Genomic DNA, 22,455 nt, shown 5'->3' with positions numbered 1-22,455 from the left:
CATTAACTCGCAATTTTCGTGAAGATCTTGAATGATACCAATACGTCCAATAGAAAAAAAATTACCATATAATAAAAATCTAAGAATGACAGAAAAAAGTATGTATTACTTTAAAATTCAATTCAAATTGATCACAAGGTAACTTACCCTCGTTGTCGAGGATTTTCACTCAATTGTAGCTCACAAAATAAATACTTGATTTGACTAGGCTATCCAAATTAAATTGATTATTGCCTTAGCAGAAAAATTAATTCAGCTACCATAATAAATTTCAAAAAATGCCGACTTTAAACTCTACTGCTCGCCAAAATTTCGTTGTTACTCTGTGAGAGGCTACGATGGAAAAGAACGATATTCGAAATGCATTTTCAAAAGAACTCAAATTGAATGATAACCGAGATACAAAAAAATGAATGAAAAAACTGAACGTGTTGATGTTACTTTTTGTGTTTTAAATGCAAGTTTGAATTTAACGCTATAACATGACATCTACCGGCAATGCAACATACCTCCTGTTACAGAAATCATTAACCACAGGAACAAATTATAAGGAATACTGTAAATAATTAAATTCAAATTCAAACCGTAACACATCTTTCAATAATATTACTCTTTGCTTACGATTTGAGAGGTAACTTGAAAACAAATCTAGCTGTCTATCCCTAATCCCACATGCCTCAAGAAAGAATAGGAGCAATTTGTGATCAATAAGATCAAACGCTTTCGATAAGTCAAAAAATAGTCCTAACGGTACCTCACCCTTCTCAAGTGCGTTGAGTATGGCCCTAGTCAGCTCAAAGACTGCCGTTTCTATGCCCTTATTCCGTACAAACCCATGCTGGCAGCTAACAATAACTTTGAACCTTCTGAAAAAACTAAGGAGCCTGTCTGCAAGAATTCTCTCAAAAATTTTCGAGAACGAGGTTAACAAGCTTATAGGCCGGTAATTATTTAAATCCTCTACATCGCCTTTCTTATGAAGTGGCTTAACCACTGCTACCTTAAGTGAGTCAGGAAATATACCCTCTGTAAAAGAACGATAAATTAGATGTGCAAGAGGGTCAGCAATCATACTTATCGACTTCTTAAGGACAGTCATGGGTATGTATTTCGTCGTAACCACATGAGCTTTTGTTTTTGAGAGAATTCACAGCAGAGATTACATCATCCTTTGAAATATGGAAAACGAAAAAAGATTCCTTTATCCCAGTGACCTTTACATTGTTGAGCATATGAGGGAAAGTCCGGTCAGCAGCAGTCACAATGTTGACGAAGAAATCGTTGAAGCTGCTTGCCAATTGATTGGGTTCACCAGACTTCATAGGGCTTCCACTTGATTTCAAGGAGCTCCTGGTAGAATTGATGACCTGCCAAGCTGCCTTTGATTTATTGGGGGATGCCAAAATAAAATTGTTGAGATGGTTTTTTCTCTCTCTAGAGATCAACCCATCATAGCGTTTCTTGAAGGATTTGTATGTTTCAGTAAATTCGGCATCAACCGAGGACACAACAAAAAGAACATCAAGAGTACTTTTTAATGACAAGATTCGAGGAGAATCCCTAAAGGAATCGATTGGACATCTTGTCACCATTCGAACTTTCGGAAAGCTCAGGTCAAAAATATTCTTAAAACGAAGAAAAAAAGAGTTCCATGACTGATTAACGTCTACCGACGTGGAGAAAATATCAGACCCCATCTTCGACAGTCTAGATAGAAATTCATCTACGGTTTTTTGATTTACTCTTCTCTTCAGAATGGTATCAGTCTAAGAAGAACGAGTAAGTAGATCTCTGGTAATGAATTTCAATGCTGAGTGGTCAGACATATGGTATTCCATTACACAAGTATTTCCCGAGCAGTTTGTTAAAATATTGTCTAAACAAGCACCAGACACGAGGCGCGTGGGTTCCATGTTTGTAACACGAATATTGAATTGTTCCAAGAGTGATAAGAATATGGAATCTGAATTTCCTCAGGATGAGTTTGAATGGAATAGCTTAAAATAAATATAAAACTACCACTATATTGACAGATTCGGATTCAGAATCGATTGAGCATTCGAAAAATATAAAACAAAAAATTAGGAAGTATATTTCGCTGAAAAAAATTTCTTGAAAACCGGAAGTATAAATGAAGAAATAATTGGTGAGAAATTGTTTATAGACCTTATTTATTTTCTCAATAACTTTTCATGCCTTGGTTTGATAGTTTTTCCAATAACATATTAGTCTGTGAAAAATACTATCATATTGATTGGTCACTCTTCAATTTTGCTTAACAGATGAGCCATAAAATCCAGTGACCCGCTTACGTGAAACACCCAGTACATAATGTTTAATTAATTACATGTGGGGTGCTCTCTTTGAAGAAAATTTTAGGGGAAAGATTGTTAACGGAACAGATGATTTGTTAAGTTGGGTTCACTTTTGTTATCATTACTGTTTCAAGGTTATTGTTTCTTGTTTCTAGTTTTTTGTTAGTATTTTCCTGGATTTTTTTAAATTATTTTGGCGTTAAGGTAGTCTTCGGCCCTATATCATTCAATATTTTTTATAACAATGAAGGCACTTTTTAGTTTAATCAATTGGTGTGATCGTTTGTTTTCCATTGCAATTAGTTTGGAAGTAGCAATACAAAATTGTATTTTTTAAATGTGAACCATAAAAATTATTTAATTTTTTTTCTTTTCAAAAATATATAACTTGGTATATGAATTTCTTATTAACTATTAAAGTTATCGGAAGTTTTAGTTTCACACAGCAAATCAATCAAGTGCCTATGATCTATGATAATTTGTGAACTTCAGATAATTAAAACATTCGGTGGCCACCAAGATCTTCGGATTCAACACTGTTAGATTTTTAATTTGGTAACATTTAAATAAAAACATTCATCAATTCGAAAATGTTGAAAAATCTAACGGTGTTAGATTAGAGTATTTCAATTATCTTAAGTTCACAGATTATCATGGAGAGGCACTTGATTTGCCTTGTGAAAGTCAAAGTTTTGTTGATTTTTTATAACTTAATTAGAAAAAGTTTGAAATTGGAAAAATCGAACGATTTTATTCGTTACAGGAATTTTCATGGTTTACATTTAAAAAACATAAGTTTGTATTATAACTTCAAACCTGATGGCAATTAAAAAAATAATAATAACACCAATGGATTCTACCAAGAAAGTGCCTGTAGAATGTTTTTGTTTCATGTCTATAGCACCAGTAATGAAAAAGTTAGGTATGACAACTTTTCATTTCTCAACAGTTGAATTTATGAGGTTGCGGTTTTCAACAAATTCTTAATTCTCTCAAAAATATATCCCTAAAATGTACCATTCACATTTTTGTAGCTCAAAGGGATTCTGAGATCCCTCACTATACAACGAATTTTGGACAACCGATACATTATAAAGCTAGGCTTTATCGATTCTCCATTTGTTGATATGAAATAACAATTATAGTATCGTTTTTACGACGCCGACGGATCGGACAGAATAGAAATTGAGGATGGATTTGTTACCAGCAGGGACGTAGCACGTATCAATGATACGTGGACCCCAAGCTACAGGGGCCCCAAAAGTTTTTAAGCAAAAATTGCTAAAAATTTTATCCAAAATGATTGCTGTACCAATCATTTCATTCAAAAATCACATAATAACATAACACAGAATTGATTATTCAGATCAGTTATAAACAAATTTACGAAAATCAGAAAAGACATTTTATCTCCGATTGAGCTGCCGCCCAAGTTGCAGACGTCAGGTTATTTTTTTTCGATACTTGTTTTATTAGGTCGATATTTCTCCACCAGGGGGTGACTAGTTATTTAGAATTTGGATTCGTCAATGTCGAGAATGACGTATACGTTGTTAGAAAGTTCGTTGAACGCTTCTAAAGATTGCGTGGAGAAGAGTGTGGTTACTAACAAATTCAATACATACATAATATGGCCGGCGCATTCGCCAACTTGCAACGTCCCAAAGTTGGAGTAACCACGCTTGTCAACGGAATCTTTATTCTACACCTTTAATTTGTACTTGGTTTACTAACGAAAACACCTATCTGAGAAAACAATTATGTCTCACACTATAATAGTGTCGATTTTTCTTTCTTCTTATTCTTTTCTTTAGAAGCCATGATTTCAGCAATATGCAATTACTACTTTTTTCTAATGTAATCTTTGAACGTATGAAACTATGAAATGGCTTCTCAGCTGAGCACTTTTCAAAGGAAGGAGCACTCATATAGTTATAACTAGTACGCGCCGTAGATCTACCTTGTAGGTAGATCAATGTAGCCCATAGATCAATAGGTAGGTAGATCAATGTTGCTCATAGATCTACCTTGTAGGTAGATCAATGTTGCCCACAGATCCGCTTTGCCCGTAGATACACCTTGTAGGTAGACCTACCAAGCCGATAGATCCTCATTGTCCATAGATCTGCATTGGCCACAGATCTAGATGTACACCCTATATAAAATTCATTCAAATACTGCATATCTCCTGTATTATCGATATCGGACTAATATACAGCGAGATACTAAGGTTTCAGTAATTTCATGAATACGCGTTAGCAACGCACAGTCTGTATGTAATTTGAGGAATAATTTTGATCAAGTCGACATGAAACATCCTGTATATGAAGTTATTGTTGAAACACAAAAAAGGAACCAAAAACACCAATGGACATGCCCGACTGGTTAATCGAATACCTTCAAGATGGCAGAAAAAGCAAATGCTATGAAACCAATTTTCGAACTCCATACGGAATGAATTCTTCAGGAATGTCTAATTGGGACATTCTAAATTGTACACACTGTATTAACTTCATTCATACTTATTTTCGCGAATTATGTAAAAGAAAGAAGACTAACCTAAAGCTGTTATCCAAATTTCTAGATTTCAGTTTGCCTATTTTTTCAAAAATATCAAATTGGTATCCGAATTTTATACACCCTGTATAATTTTAAATCAATTATTATATATTTTCTCACAAATTATGCAAAAGAAGAATAACCTTAAGCTGATAATCCGATGTTTCAAAAGGTTACAATTTTGCATAAATGTCTGATTGCCACTCAAAAATAATACACCCTGTATGAAATCGTCAACCACTCAGTGTATACCTCCAAGAATTATGCAAAAAAAATAACCTGGATCTAAGATCTCAACTATCAGATTTCAACAGGTTTCAGTTATTCAGAGTCGTCCAATTGGAACTCGGAAATTGTGCACTCTGTATAAAAAATATTCATCGCACGTATATCTTCGCAAATTATGCAAAAGAAAACTAACCTGAAGCTCTAATTCCAATTTTCAGTTTTATAAGGTCTCGATTTTCCAGAAATGTATAATTGACGCTTGAAAATTGTACCCCCTGTATGAAATGGGAATGTGGGAATCCCTATTATTTTAAAATCATCATTGACTTCATTTGATCCATTTCACTATTCCAAAGTATTCACTGCCAAATAATATAAAAATTAATAAGTGGCGAAAAAATTAGAAAAAAATTTCGACCGGCAGCGAGATTTGAACTTGCAGCCCATAGAGGCTTCATTTCATTCGACCGCATCCTTGACCACCCGACCACAATTGCTTTGCGTAATTTGGTGCATTTGTGCTACTTATAGGGAAACTGTCAAAATCACAGGTTTCAGAGGTTCTATAAATATGAATAATGATATGATTTTCGTCTAAAAGACAATTAGATATGAAGGAAATCGAATATTTATATCTGTACCTACCGATTTATCAGTCCAAAATGAAAAATTCACGTCTCTCCTTAACAACTTACATGAAACGGAATGCTATAAGATTTGACCAATTTCCATGAAAATCTCAACAAAACGCAAAGATGCCATCAGAAAAGGAAGTTTTCTACCATTTCAGTCCTTTCTCTGCTTGAATATCTCGTTGAAAACACTTCAAATAACCAAAATAACTCCTATAGAAGCTTCACCAAACCAATGCATTCGACTGCCACAAAATGATTCTGTTTGAAAATATCAACAAATATACCTCGAAAAACGTATCTGAATCGAATCTGAATCATCTTTTCTTGCATATTTCCTCTGAATTCATCCAAATTTCAATGTTTCTAGTCAAATATCATCTGACGTTTCTCATTTTCATTCACATCGTTTCTATTCTGAATGCCATCGATGGATGTTATCGGGGAACACAGATTTAAGAGAAACGTCAAAATGTTACCAAAATTGTACATTTTTGCGTGAATTTTTCGAGAAAACAAAGACGAAAATCGAAAAAAGGGCTCCGTTACTTTTCCAGTTCATCTTTCGTGCTTCAGATTGAGCCAAAACATCTCGTCCCGACGATATCCTACGCCCCATCTCGTTTCTAGAAGTTTTCACTTTTCGACGAAAATCGATTTTTCCGTACAGTTTGAAAATAATTATAAAATAATCGGGGTACTTTTGCCGAAAAACCCCGGTACCGTAACAAATGTCCGTCTTTCCTCTTTCGAAACGTATTATTGCGTCCCTTCGTACTTCCCTGCGAACGGTCGAAAAAAGTGTAAACTTTTCTTCCCTTTTAAAAAAACGCGTTTCTTTCCCCTTTCCCCCCCATAGTACTGATTCCACGATTAGTATAATATAGAAATATTAGAAGTTACTTGAAAATTGTTTTCTGTGATCACTAGACTCATTGGAATTCCTGAAATGAGTAATGATTTTGGAAACTTTCGTAAATACATATTTGAGTTATGTATCTCCCAACGGATAATTATTTTATTCTGCTTCCCTACATGAATCAAGTTGCCTTGAATCACAATTTAGTTAAATGAAAACTACATTGAGTTTTGAAAACAATAAGTTGCCATTAATTCACGAATACATCTCAAAGAATGAATATTTTATCGTTGAATACATTGAAAAAATATATTTTGTAAATAATCTTGTGAATTATTGCAATAGCAATAATATACAAAAATCCAATATATAAAAACTTACCTGCTACATGATCGGGTAGAATGTTTCACCTTGGTGGAAGTTTTCCGATATTGTAATCAAATCTGCAAGAAAGAAAAATAAATTGAAAATTGTGACATATATAGGGTGTTTTTCTTCGAGGTATATAACTTCAAGTTGGCATTACTGTTCAAGATGGCGACCGATTTAACAGCTGTTAAGTGATTTATTCTCAGTTTGGTTTGTCCTTTCATCATGAATAGACTCACGCCTGAACAACGCTTGCAAATAGAGCTATTTTATTTCGAAAATAATGGTTCTGTGCGGAATACGTATCGCGCACTACGTCCATTTTATTTTGTTTAGCGATGAAGCGCACTTCTGGTTGAATGGCTACGTCAACAAACAAAACTGCCGCATTTGGAGTGAAGCTAATCCTCAAGTGTATGTCGAAACACCGTTACATCCAGAAAAACTGACTGTTTGGTGCACTTTATGGGCTGGTGGAATCATTGGTCCGAACTTCTTCAAAAACGATGATGGCCAGAACGTTACAGTCAATGGTGATCGGTATAGAGCCATGATAACTAACTTTTTCATTCCTGAATTGAACATCCATGATGTCTGGGAGCTGTGGTTCCAACAAGACGGCACAACATGTCACACATCTCGTGCCACAATCGATTTATTGAAAGACACGTTTGGTGACCGCCTAATTTCATGTTTTGGACCAGTGAATTGGTCTTCGAGATCTTGTGATTTAACACCGCTAGACTACTTTCTGTGGGACTATGTAAAGTCATTGGTCTATGCGTATAAGCCACTAACCCTTGACCACTTGGAAGACAACATTCGCCGTGTTATTGCCGATATACGGCCACAAATGTTGGAAAAAATCATCGAAAATTGGACGTCCAGATTGGACTACATCCGAGCCAGCCGTGGCGGTCATATGCCAGAAATCATATTCAAAATGTAATGCCACAAGATTATCTTGTGGATAAATAAAATTTATGTCAATTGAATAATCCATCGTTGTTTTATTGCAATTTAAAGTTCTATAGCTCTAAAAAAACACCCTTTATCATATATTATTTACTCTTTGTAGCAAATAATCTCCAAATAGCATTTCTTCACCTGGGTTGTCGAGGGACAAATTATTATCTTTATTAATCTTAATTATTACCACGTATCTCCAAAACAGTGGACTTCAGAACTAAAATTTTTTAACTCAGCGTATAGGTTCCTGACATGAGCTGCGAGACACCCAGTATATTAACGGATGTAGAACCATTAGAGTTTTACACTTCAGTACTAAAGGTATAAGAGAAAAATAATACTTCCATCTAAACATCTGCAGAAATTTATGATCGTTCGTGAGATAAGGATGTTCGGAAAAATAAATGTTGATGTAAGGAGGTTTCTCCAAACTGCGGAGAGAAAGGGTGGAAATAATTATGGTTACTCAGAATTCACTTTCAGCTTATCGATCGCAGTTGAACTAATATGACGGATGTCGAACTAATGGCTCGAAAAAAAATTATAGTCCATTCAAGCAGGAAAAGAGCAACGACCTTAATTGATTTGATACACCTGCTGGCGAAGTCGAGTGACCATGACTTCATTATATCCAATAAATTTCGAGAATTCAATTTGATTTTCAGGTGCAATTCTTTCACTTGGCAGCAGTGCAATATTTAAATAACAACGTTCAAGTTCAATTCACAGGGATAGGACCATTGGAATCAAGCGACTAATTTGGATCAAGCCATCATTTCGTCTATATGTATATTCAAACTTTATCAAGGCAAGTCGAATAAAGATGATTAATTAATACGATGGTCTGATAAAACAACTACATAATCATTTGAAATGCGGAAAAATGATTCGTTTGATTGAAAACATGATTGAAAACATGATAGGAGACTTTGTGTTTTCGTTGATGACGAAAGTAGAAGTTTCAAAACGTTGAATAATGGACTTCCGCAGGGATCGGTTTTGTCCCTCATACTTTTCAATTTAAACCCTTGTGGCATACCTGTTATCTTATCTGAGGAATTCTACTCCCAAATATCTTGGAGTTACTCTTGATTTTTCTTTTAATTCAAAGGTTCACTCGGAAAATTCACGTTTGAAAGTCGAGGAATAATATATCATTAAAAAATTAGCTGGTTCTTCATGAGGTGCTGATACCAGCGCTCTTCGTACGGCAGCCTTGGCCTTGGTTTTTTCTGCTGCTGTATACAGTTGTTCTGTTTGATTCAATAGTGCTCATGTTCATCAAATTGATGCAAGGCTTAACGTTTCTATGAGAATTATCACTGTTGTTATTCAAATAATCAACAAAAATACATAAAATTGAAAGTAACCTTCAATAATTCCGTCTTGAATCATAATTTTGTTCCCAAATATCTTGGAGTTAAACTTGATTCTCCTTTGAATTTCAAGATTCACTTGGAAAATTTGCGTTTGAAATTGAAGTCGAGGAATGATATCCTCCAAAAATAAGCAGGATCTTCATGGGGTGCTGATGCCAGCACTCTTCGTACAGCAGCCTTGGCCTTGGTTTTTTCTGCTGCTGACTACTGTTGTTCTGTTTGGTTCAATAGTGCTCATGTTCATAAAATTGATGCACAGTTCAACGTTTCAATGAGAATTATTAGGTATTAGATCTACACCTTTACATTGGTTACCGGTGCTATCACATATAGTTCCGCCTCATATTCGTAGACAGGTTGCAGTCAAGAAATATTGGGATAAATTTCATTTCTACCCGAACTCATTTCCAATTGTATCCTACTTCCCAGATTCTAGAACTGCTAGATTGAAATCACGCAAACCTTTATGGACTAACACCTTCCTTGAATCCAATGAAAGCGACAAGGAAATTTGGCGTTCGGAATGGACTTCTTCTAACGTCTTCAACAAAAGTCTTATCGTTGATCCTTCAGAAAAATTCTAGGTTTCAATCAAAATTTGGTGTATTTTGAATCGACTAAGGACTGGTCATGGTCGTTGTAATAGTACCCTCTTCAAATGGCATTCTATTGATAGCCCACTATGTGAGTGTGGTGTAGAAGAAACTATTGACCACTTGGTGAATACTTGTCCAATTTATAAATTTCATGGTGGTTTCCAAGCTATACATTCAGTTTCACATTATTTTTTAGAATATATAGCTAACTTCAAATTAATATCATGGACCCCTCTCAAATTGATTCTACAGGGTTTTCCAATAAGAGATTTCATTTTGAATAGCCCGCTATCAGGGCAGCTGTCACTTTTGAAGCTGATATCTTTCGACATTTGACAATTTAAAACTACGTCATTTCTAAAAATGGAATACAGGCTTCAACCACGCATTGAAATTGTTAAAATGCACTACAAAAATGGTGGAATCTTGCAGTCACAGTTCGCAAATCTAAAGAACCTTTGGGTCATCGTGAAGCACCTTCTCAGCTGGCAATAGTGGTCGAAAGATTTGAACTGTTCCAACAGTTCAAACAGTTTCAAATTTGAGTTTTTGGAACATGTAACTGATGTGAAGAATCGAAAGTTTGTGTGTCATTTAAGAACAACTGAAACTATTCGCTGTAGCACGTATAGTGTTGACAAAATCGTTTGTCGATTCCTTGTCGATCTTGGGAATTGGGCTATGATTGATAATTTTTGTCGCCGGAATTGGGAATTCCACCCAAATAACAAATGAAATTCCGGGAAAATGTCCAAATTAGGCTCCGTTAACTATTTGACACTGACTAAATCGAGTATAAATACGTACACCTCGCTCAAGGACTTGAATATGTATTTTTTTGCAGAATAAAAGCCTTTATTATTATTATTATCTATCTGCTCCATTTGAGCGAGAATGATTTGCCATAATTCTTTTAAATTATTTGGCCGATTAAAATACACCTCTGCTTTTAAATGACTCCAAAAAAAATCTAAGTGGGTCAAGTTTGAGAAACGCGATGGCCACTAAATAGATTCTCGATGACATATCCCCATTCCGGAAAATGTATCGCCAAGATATTGATGATGATGGGGAGGAGTCCCGTTTTATTGATACCAAATATTCTGAAGGGGTACATCTGCTTCGTCATCATTTGATGACGATGAAACATTGCTGCCAAAGCAGCCAGTAAATCAAACCGCAAGAAATTTCCTTCAAAAAAATAAAGCCCTATCAAACGCCAGTCGATTATTGGAATGTAAATATTCAGTTTCTCGCGGCGTTGACTATAACTAGGGATTCATCAAGCCAAGAAGCTTGACATTTTAACCAACTACTTGACTTGAAAATCAAGCTCGTGAAAAATTAAATACTTGACTTTAGATATTTATTGCTTGACTTGATATCAAGCTACTTGAGCTTGATATGCACGCGTCGCACAGTATATATTTCTGCAATCTCGTGCGCGCCTAGACTAAATAATTTTAGATTTTTTAGACCAAATAAACTAGTGTTGACCGTGGGCGCATTCGAATTTAAAATAATGGTTCATCCGCATTATACAATTATTTCAATCAATCATCTTAAAGGAGAAAAAAAAAACAAAATGTTCAAGCGTTTTATAAAATCGAAACTCAGCAGAAGAACTTGAAGCCGTAGGGCCCGCTCTAGAGGAGCGGCAAATATTGAAGGGTGGCATTTTCTAATTTTTTCAAGAAATCGGAATTCCAACAAGATGGATTGGAAAAATTACTATACGTTCCACATATGATTTGTCGTGACTTAATTTATGTTTCTATTTCAAAACAGTTGATGTTTTCGGTAATTTTCTAAGTTTAATGAATTGAGGTGTTTTTCTTCTTATTTCATCATTTTTTTTATTGATGTGACAACACAATAAAACTGCTGAAAATCTAGTATCTTGATATGATTCAAGTACTTGACAAATAAATACTTGACTCGAGATTGAAAAACCACTACTTGACTTGAGCTTGACTTGAAATCGAGCAATTGCGATGATTTTTTGCCACATTCTGGTTAAAAATGGCTTCATGAGACAATAGTATATTATTTGTGTTGTCATCGAAGCGTAATATTAGTTGATTGTTCCCCCTCTTGAAAAATTGTTATCTATGTTATTTTTTCACATCCTCATTCAGGTGAGTAAGGTAAGTCCAATAAATTAGCAAAAAATTTGGATAGTCACTAAAAAAAATTAAGACGTCGCTATGTAAAAACTGATGAGGTCATAAGTGAACTTTTTATGCCATAAGGCGATTTATTAAAAACCAAAATTGGCCTCTCCAATCGTTTTGCTTGAAAACATCTAATTATGCGGTAATGAATTTTGTTTTTTAATTTATCCACACAGTGCCATAGAGAATACTGTTGATTTTGAAAATGTTAACGATCATGTTCTAAAGACAGATGTTTTGGAACTTCAATATTAATTATCCCTGTGGTTACTTCGTGTACGGTGGTTAAAGTAATACATATTAGTACAGCATTCTGTAGATTAGAGAAATCAAAACATATCGATCGAAGTATGCATACAACAAGTTTAAAGTTCAAATTATAAATCGACAACAATCTAAGTAACAACAAAATATCTGGTGGCTGCCGTATCTTCACTATCATTATGATAATATTTCACATATATCTTATCTCTCAATCTAAACATAGCGAACACACTAAGACGAACAACAGCAAAAGATATAAAAGTTCCACCGAGAGCCAGAACAGCTGTCCACGGAGTATCTTCCCAATTGAGTATCTCGTAAAGATACTTCGCTCCCAAATAATCTTTACCTCCGGAGATGTAATACACCCAACTGAATATTCCGTACGTCAGAGAAGCACTCATAGTGAGATAAAAGTGGAAAAGATTCGTGGGCATGGAAGAAAGCATGAAATCCAAGAGCATCAGCACTCCGGTCCACAAGTGTAGCACATATGATATCCCTCTATAGTACCTCCTCTCGTTATAGTACACGTAGCCGAAGTAACCAAATGCCAAACCAACTGAGGAATCCAAAGCCAAGGTATATATGGCCAGGTGAATCTTGAACCAAGTTTTACATTCGAAAACCGGGGTCTTCTCATCTTCGTTCTCCCTCACGTATTGGGTGATGGTGATCAGAAACGATGAAATACAAGCTATGCAACAGAAGATCTCACTCCAAGTGGTGTAGTACAGCAGAATAGAACCTTGATTGATACTCGGCAGACAACCGCATTGTATGCTGATGTTTACCATCCGTATGCCGGCATACCAAATGCCTATATAAAAAGTCAGGAAAACCATACGAAAGAGTAAATAGCTTGTTGGGATAGAGGTGTCGGTTTGCCATTGGCATAGGACTATTTGCTCGGGATGTTCGTATGTGAATTTGAATCTTCTCCATTCGAATTGATCTTTCCACCCCATAGCAGATTCACGTTTGACAGAAAAATGTGCCTAATTGACAGATGGTGGATATCACAGATTATAAGTCTTTAGTTGCCGTCAACAAAAATAATTCTTCTTTTATAGCCTATGTCCTTCGCTTATACCAGATAAATTTATGAGATATTCATGGATTTTTTTTTGTTTGCTTTTTGTTTTTTTTTTAGGAGTGCTATATCTTCCAGGAAATGATTTTAAGTATTAAAGCATCGAAGATAAATGGAATAATCTAGTTCAATATAAGCTCAAATATCTGTATTTATCAATTTCTAATATATCAACCTACTTCCATATTTCATGGGATATTTATCAGGAGCACAATTTCAAAGGATGATAGGAGGACAGTTGAGTGAATGCCATTGGAGGCTACTTGGAGTTAAAATTTATACAAAATTAACTTATAAAACTCCTTGGCCCTCATCAAAAAGAAGCGAGGACTCCAATCGGAATATCTTCAAGCTTCATGGTTTAATTAAATTCCATTGGATGTAACCAAGACAGGTCCACTGAAATTACTCTGTTGTGGTAAAATCGTTCTTAAATGCTGGATCTAACATCTAACTAAGTCTAAAGTCTGAACTATTGAAAAATACTAGCTTGTAATTTTGTGATGTTGAGATTTCAAGAGCATCATGCTTTGATTTTTCCCCACGCATTTATTTTTTTTTAATTCTTCTTTCCGTAAATGCCAATTCTAGTTCTAGTTGTTATCTGCGAATTTAATATTAACAGACGTAGACATGAAAGAGGTAGAATGAACGACGTTAGTTGTTATCGAAATTTTGGTTGACGATCTACAGGCTGTTAATATTCTTGAGAGGATAAAAACAACATCCCGATATTTCACATAAGACAACATTTATTCAATGTTGAATTCAGACGAAATAATTACACTTAAAACGGACACTCGTTAAGATGCTACGTTCCACCAACGATATTACTTCACCTCTTGCCACAAAAAATTGAAATAACTTTGAAAAATTCATACATCGATGCCTATCGACACTATTGCTTGAATTTCAGTTATTTTTGGTCTTTGTTAGTTTTTATCTCTTGTTCCTGTTTTCTTTTTTCTCTTTTTTGATTGTTCAACTTTTTATAATTTAGTTTGTACCTTTTTCCTTTGCAGTCTCAACTTTTTCAATATATCACTATGTTTAATTGTGCTCTATATAAGTCTTGATTGAAGTTCATTTTACTACTTAGTTCAGATGTAATATAAAGATTTACTACTTAGTTCAGATGTAATATAAAGATGCATTCTAAGTTACTCTCTGTAAGACCCATTTTTGAGTGAATACTGAGTGGATACTGTATCTGGGTTCCACACCTGTTTGTATCCCCAATTATCTGAATAAATAAGAATGAGTAAAGAAATAAACAGCAAACGCATGCTTTTTCGTTTTCTGGGAGAAACCTTCAAAATGTCTTTTCTTTTTTCGTTAACTGAATTTCAAACAACAGGGTACTTCAATGTTTCCGTTTGCTAATATTTTCAAAAAGGAATTATAACTTTGAAAATATGTGAAACGAATGAAATAAATAAATTTTCAAATTTTGCCCATTGAATTTCCAAATGCCAGTGTAGGAGCCGTATTTAGGGTTTATTCTACTCAGTTTTCTCTGACTAATAGAAATATAGGCGAACAAGTTTGCTTCCATAGTTTTTTCCCGAAAATCGAAGCTTTATTTTAAAAACCTGGTTATACATTTATGATTCGAAGTGATGTTCATCGCTGACCACTATTATCTCATATCCATCGGGCAGCGTACGAATCCCGCGTTGAAAAAACTGGTCATCTTTTGAAGCTATCCAGGAATCGATACAATTTTCTACTTCTTCATAAGACCGGGAGTGCTGGTCAACCAGGCCGTGTGCCATTGATCGAAACAAGTGATAGTCCCAAGGAGCAACGTCTTGAGAATACAGCGGGAGGGGAAGGACCTTCCATTTCAACGTTTCCAAATTCATCACTTTCGCAACATGGGGTCAAGCATTGTCATGCTGTAAAATCATTTTATCATGTATCTTGTTGTATTGTGGCCGTTTGTCTTTCAATGCTCGGCTCAAACACATGAATTGCGTTCGATAACGATCACCTGTGATTGTTTCAGTCGGTTTCAGCAACTCATAACCTGGAACCGTGAATATTCGATTTTGCCATCGACGTGGAAACATGGCCGGGATATCCCCATGATTTTCTGCGCTTGGGATTATGGTAATGAACCCATTTTTTATCTCTCGTCACAATGCGATGCCGAAATCCCTTTCGTCTTCGCCATGCATGCAGCTGTTCACAAGCAAACAAACGCCGTTTAAAATCTCTCGGCTTCAACTAGTATGGCACCCAATTAACTTGTTTCTCTTCATTCCCATGACTTTCAGGTGTTTTGCCATATCTTGTTGCGTTTGACACGAGCCTTGATTGAGTACCTAATGCCTCCAATTCTGCATCTTCGGAAAACCTTCTCTCTTCGAACGCCATGCAGGTCTTCGACGTCAAAATCGTTCTTGAAGCGATGAAACCACTCTCGGCACCTTATTTCACAGATAGCGGCCTCACCATAGGTGTTTGAGAGCATTCGATGAGCCTCAGCCGCAGACGTCTTCATATTAAAGCAGAAAATTGAAACCTCCCGCAAATGATTCGACTACCATTACCGCTGCAGCCATCTTTTGCAAAACGACGGAAGTAAAGTTGTACACCTAATAATATGTTATTGTTTATTTTAAAATTTTAAATTATTTTTAGTGAGACCGTCATTGCAAACCACTAAAATAAAATAATTTCGATTATACAACTCATGTTCTGATGAACCAATAGAATACTGTAAATTTCCTATAGTTACGGCGTATTGATAAGTGAATATTACTTGACAACGTGGTATAATCGTTTTGGTGTTTCGCCTCTTGCCATATTGTGATCATTTCCATAGTAACTATCTTGGACGTTTGCCGAAAAATAAAAGTCACGCTCAGTCAAATGTCATTGAATTATCAAAATGAAGTGCTTTGGTTATAGTTATTGAAATTACTCGTTATATAATCAGTTATAATATCACAAGAACATAGACAATATTCAGCTATACACCGATTCACGAGATATACGAGATTCACTCGAGCTGCGCTCTCGTGATGTTTCGCGAACTACGTCGAGTGAAGAGGTTCGTATAATCGAAATATATTGTTTATGTTCTTGTGATATTATAACTGATTATATAACGAGAAATTTCAATAACTATAACCAAAGCACTTCATTTTGATAATTCAATGACATTTGACTGAGCGTGACTTTTATTTTTCGGCAAACGTCCAAGATAGTTACTATGGAAATGAACACAATATGGCAGGTGGCGAAACATCAAAACGATTATACCACGTTGTCAATACGCCATAACTATGGAAAATTTACCGATTCTATTGGTTCATCAAAACATGAGCTGTATAATCGTAACGAATACCACTCGAGCATGGACAATATATTTCGATTATACGAACCTCTTTACTCGACGTAGTTCGCGGAACATCACGAGAGCGCAGCTCGAGTGGTGTTTCGCGAACTACGTTGAGTGAATCGGTGTATAATCGAATATTGTCTATGCTCTTGTGATATTATAACTGAGAATAACGTGATGCCAAACATCTGAATATATGTGTATAATCACTCAGTTCAGCCAAACGATAAAATTCACAACTATAAAATTGTATTCTCCCAATGGATGTGACATTGAAGTTTCAATTCCACCCTAGTCATAATTCCGAGATCATTTGGGGTTCAGAGGGGACAAATTGAAATCCCGTGTCAGCCACCGGTTGACGTGATCCAAATCTGGCCCAGGAGGAAACGGAAAACACGCGCTCCAGACCGCATATGGTGGTCGATCGGCGACGCTGCAGGCGGCAGCGCGGGGGTCGCAGGAGGTCGCCAATAATAATTGCCACAAGGGTCGGTCGGGGCTAACTTCACGATCATTAGCATAGCGGAAGTGCGGCACAGATATTTCGGGTCATAGGGTCATAAGGGCGAGAGATGTTTACGATTGTACGGCAGCATTTTCCGTGTCTGTCGAGAATAAGCATTGTGACGTTGGACGAAGCGACAGAATTTGGAATTTACGATATTTTCTACGAATGTCATGTTGATGACAGTTTGACAGATCGTTATTCGTGCTGCGTCGATTTCGCTCAGATTCCTGTTTGGAAAAATTATTACCTTCTTCGAGAGTCCATTCGCGGCTTGACTTGATATTCAAGCTACTTGACTTCGTCTTGACTTGAAATCAACTCAAGTTCAAGTCGAGTAATAGTTTCTCAATGTCAATTCAAGTACTCAATAAATAAATACTTGACTTGATATTGACAAACTACTTCCTTACTTGAACTTGAGTTGACCCACATTTAAGTTCAATTATTAGGTATTCACGGCTTGACTTGATATTCAAGCTACTTGAATTGGGCTTGACCCGAAATCAACTCATGTAATAGTTTCTCAAAGTCGAGTCAAGTACCTGATGAATAAATACTTGACTTGATATTGAAAAACTACTCCTTGACTTGAACTTGAGTTGATTTCAAGTCAAGCCTAGGTCAAGTAGCTCGAGTATCAAGTCAAGCCGTGAATCCCTAATAATTGAACTTAATAGGTGGGTATAAGTGAAGGGGTTTCCAATAAGAGATTTCATTTCCAAAAGCCTGTTGTCTGGACCGCTGTCATCATTCGACAGTTGACAAGTATACACTACGTTATGATAAAATTCAGAACAAAAAGGGTGAGAGTCACATTTTACAAAACTAAAACGCTTTTGTGTCGTCGTGAAACAACTTTTTAGTCAGCAAGAGTGAAACTGGTTTAAAAAGTTGCAAATTTGTTGTTCCTTCAAATTAGTGATGTGAAGAATCGAAATCACGTACGTCGCTCAAAAACAACTGTGAGAATACTGCTGCTGTAGCCCGTAGTGTTTACGAAAACCCCGGTTTGTCGATTCCCCGTCGATCTTGGGAATCATGCAACCCACAAACGTAGTTTGCATTAAAGGCTTTCGAAGTTCAATTTATATAAGAACTCAAGCCGGCCGACCACCGACAACGCCATATTTTCGCTGACAGGGACCTTGAAATGTATCAAAATGATTTGGATTCTCATCGAAAAATTATATTCAGTTCTGATGCCTATTTTTACCGCGGTGGTCGGTGGCTAAGTTAATAAGCAGAATTCGCATTTGGGGCTCGCAAAATCCAAGCATGATTGTTGAATGGCCCCACTATCTTCAACGTGTTCCTGTTTGCTGCGGTTTTTCGGCTAGTGGTGTGATTGGACCTTACCTATTAGAAAATGAGGCAATTGCAACTGTTACGGTCAATGAATTGCACTACCGAGCTATGATGATGAAATCGAAAGATATTCATATGGGAGACGTTTATTTTCAACAAGACTGCGCTACGTGCTACACACATAACGAAACAATCTCAATTTTGCAAGAAAAATTTCTTGGCCGAGATATTCCTCGAAGAGCTGATCACAATCGGCCACCGACATCTTGTGATTTAACACTTTTAGACTTTTTTTGCCACGTGGAAGATAAGGTCTATACCAGATGGAATTCGTGAAGTGATCGAAAATATACAGATGCAAATGTGTGAAATGGTCATTGATATTTTCATGAAGGATATGATTTTCCGTCGTTAATGGCCCTGTGTGGGGTCCATTATTGAGTAGAGACTCGGCATTGTTGGAGAGCGTCCAGTGACGGGCAACTCGTTTGCCCTAAGGCATCTTACGTCCCAGTTATGGTGAAAGAATTTGTCCACGTTTGATGACAGAAGGCTGCGTGGTGATCTCATCATAACTTTTCGTGCTCTCCACAACTTTTTTGGAGTTGACCTCAGTGGTCTCTTCAAGTTGAACCTGGACGACCGTCTATGAGGTCACGTTTTCAAGCTGAGGAAGGAAAGTTGCAAAACATCGCAAAGACAGTTCTTCATCACAAACCGCGTGTTTACCGTTTGGAACTCTTTACCTTCATCGGTGGTGAACTCAGTTTCTGTGAACTCTTTCAAGAACAACTATGACACCTGGTTTCGTCGCGAGTGAGTGCTACTTGTGGAGCTGTGAATTACTTTTTCTTTTGAAATGCATTTTTTTGAAGTTTCGGTGTATTTTTTCATATATAAAATTTTTGTGAGTTTATAGGCTTGGCCTCAACTCTTTACCTTGTAATTATAATAATAATAATACCTTCCTCTTCACAATGAAATGAACATCCAGTGATTCCTTCAATAATATACTAGTTTTTTTTTCAATATCGAAATGAAACCTCTTATTGGAAAACCCTTACCTACTTTCTTATAAAATTAACATAATGTGGTAAAACTTTCAAATGTTTACCTGCTGCTACAAATGAAAATTTCGAAAACGATATTCTACACGTGAATAAAAAGAAGAACAAGGCATCACTGATCAGAACAATATAAGCAGTTTGATTGATACACGCCCATAGATAAATTGAAATTGAATTGAAAAATATTTTAAAAAAGTTTCAAATTCTTATTTCTGAATCTAATAATAAACAATAGGACAACAAGGCAATTAAGTTTCGCATTCGAAAAAAAAAATCAATACTTGCCTAATATTCAGTAGGAAGTTCTTGTCCGGACATCCAAGGTTCGTTATTTCCTGAAAGAAAAAAAAACTACATTGATACGTGAAATTCTACCCCATATTTCGACAGAATTTTTTTGAAAAACTATTTATTGCTATGAAACCGGTCAAGGTATTCAAATGAAATACTATCGGATTAACCTCCCTTTCCCGCAGTGATGATCCATTCTTTCGAAAATAAGTTAATTTTCATACCATAATTCTACATGTTTCGTGTTATCAATATGAGAGGTTACTAAACTTGTATATTAGCTCAGAATATTTTAAATGAATATAAAAAAAATAAAAAGGAAAGTGAGCAATTCGATAAGCGTAAAATTTGGAGGTAGCTGAATATAAAATCCATAATTTTGTCTTCTCAGAAACCCCTTTCTGTGATTTGGTTTTTATTTATTCATGTGTAGTGAAAATGTGATAAAATCAATACAAAAAGATCTCTAATACCACATCGATAGGAGGCTAAGCACCATGAGCGCAAGTGGCTTGTTTTGCACCTATCCTTCACATCGACCTGGTTTGCTATCTATAAATCTTTTCGAACATCAATATCTAACCTTATTTACAATCTCCTTATAGATTGAATACAGAACTTAAAACATATGCTCGCTTACAAAATTAGATTATTTTCCATTTTTTTCAATATAAATTGATCCGAACTCAGTGAAACTTTGGCACCCATTCATTTCCACTCTGGCGCTTCTGCGATGACCAAACTTTGTACGCAGTACGAAGAAGAAACATCTCTAATTTCATTTTGAACAGAGCAACCACGTGGTGACGTTCTCTCTTAAGATCATAAGTCTGAAAACGGCCAGGTGGGCGTAGAGTGAGGAGCCAATAGATAGTCATCATGAATGACGCTTCAAAGCACGGCGAGCTAAATCACCTGAGATGCTCACAAAATTAACATTATTGGTGGTAATAAACTCTTTGATCATAGTTTTGTACTGTCTGAAGTTGAAATCTTCCGTCTTTTTTGTTTATATTACATTGTACAATTTTGTTCCGAAATAAAAATTTGTTCTCCGAGTATGAATTGTTTTTATTTTATTAATAATTAACTACCTCCCCTGGAAATTTTTGGGATTAAAAATTATTGGTATTTTCGTAATCCATAATAATGCATGTGCAAAATTTTATGAAGATCAGATGCCGCTTAGGAGTCAAAAGGTTGTAGACAGTCGAACAAACAAAAAATTCACATTCGGATTTTTATATTGAAATGGATGTTTCCATCAATAAACGATGCATTAGTAAGTAACCGTAATTAACTTTTAATGGGAATTTCCAGGAAAATTTTCCTGTTGAAACTTCACTAATTATAATCATGAGTATGTTCTAGCACGTAAAAAAACCTTCTATGCACATGAAACTTCAACATGATTGATTTAAAACATTTTGTACGTTTCTGAAAATCAATACTCCAGTTGTTTGCCCATGGCCCTGACGATTCAATCAATTATGAATGAAAAGAGGTATATTCGAAGAAATATTGTAGAATAGAAAATCGTTAACTTAAGGTCGAGGTCTCAGGAAACCAATCGCCAGTCCACTCACGAAAATCCATTGATTTCTGAGTAAATTTGACAATGAACAACGTGAACATTTTTAATATATCTGCGAGTGTATAGAATACAGTTGTGCTTACCAAAAATTATAAATTGATATGTTGGTTACACTAAACGTGGAAAAATAAAAAGTGTAATTCAATAAAAAATCACAGGATGATTCTTTGACTTGTACATGTATTTCAACGTAAGATTCCTGAAGTCAAAATTTCAGTATCGTAATAAGTTCATTACAGTACTAGAAAGTGCTGTAATGAACTCATTACAGTATTGTTTTCAGTTATATTTTTCGTTTTGTGAATGTCTACACCGATCCTATCAAATTTCAATACACTTCAATAATTGTCAATATAATATAATTTGGATATAGTGAAAATATTTGCAACTTTATTCGCAATTTCTCTTGATTCTGGAGGTGTTAAATCGATTTCTAAAGACATAATTCACGAATTTAATGCGTAATTATAAATTATTTCAAAATTCGAAACGTAAGATTCAAATTCTAATTTTGTAATCTGTCAACTTTTGTTACAGTCACACCAACTGCCAAGATACAATACAAAAGTCACTAGTATGAATAACCTGAATTTTTCATTGAATTTCGACAATATTTCACAAAACTTGACTGAAATAGAGAAAATATAGTCTAGTAATCGTTGCAGAAGGCAATTCCAACACTCATGCGTCGCTCGTTTTCGAATTTCATTCGTGTTGGAATAGGAGCCCATTCTGCAACTTGTTTCAGAACATACTATTTTCATTGATGTGATGAACCTTATCCGAGCACAAAATTCCATCCACATATTCCAGTTCCTTCATTATGTTCATTTCATTTACATATCAGCCAAGTTTGGGAAAATGTTTTCGTGCTTCTTTCAGCATTCTTGAATATATTCTG

The 22,455-nt window shown here is 35.5% G+C and overlaps 2 protein-coding genes across 2 annotated transcripts in view; both read right to left on the bottom strand.

Moving 5' to 3' along the window:
- Positions 1–22,455, bottom strand: part of LOC123673936 — a 241,568-nt gene that overhangs the window by 168,190 nt on the left and 50,923 nt on the right. Inside the window, exons 2-3 of the mRNA XM_045608704.1 lie at positions 19,955–20,004; positions 6,975–7,036 (exon numbers count right to left, since the gene is read on the bottom strand). The gene's annotated coding sequence lies outside the window, so the exon portion shown is untranslated. The remainder of the gene's footprint in view (positions 1–6,974; positions 7,037–19,954; positions 20,005–22,455) is intronic.
- Positions 12,427–13,324, bottom strand: LOC123673937 (protein rolling stone-like). The gene has a single exon (XM_045608706.1). It carries the CDS (start codon positions 13,310–13,312, stop codon positions 12,476–12,478), a length of 837 nt encoding a protein of 278 aa, XP_045464662.1. The 5' UTR covers positions 13,313–13,324; the 3' UTR covers positions 12,427–12,475.

The sequence above is a fragment of the Harmonia axyridis genome, chromosome 2, assembly GCF_914767665.1.
Source record: "Harmonia axyridis chromosome 2, icHarAxyr1.1, whole genome shotgun sequence".
Lineage (NCBI taxonomy): Eukaryota > Metazoa > Arthropoda > Insecta > Coleoptera > Coccinellidae > Harmonia > Harmonia axyridis.
This window is presented reverse-complemented; position numbering and strand designations above follow the sequence as displayed.

What these genes read in the sequence shown, in the direction of transcription:
- LOC123673937 (XM_045608706.1), bottom strand. Translation starts at nt 13,312, where the DNA reads ATGGGGTGGAAAGATCAATTCGAATGGAGAAGATTCAAATTCACATAC.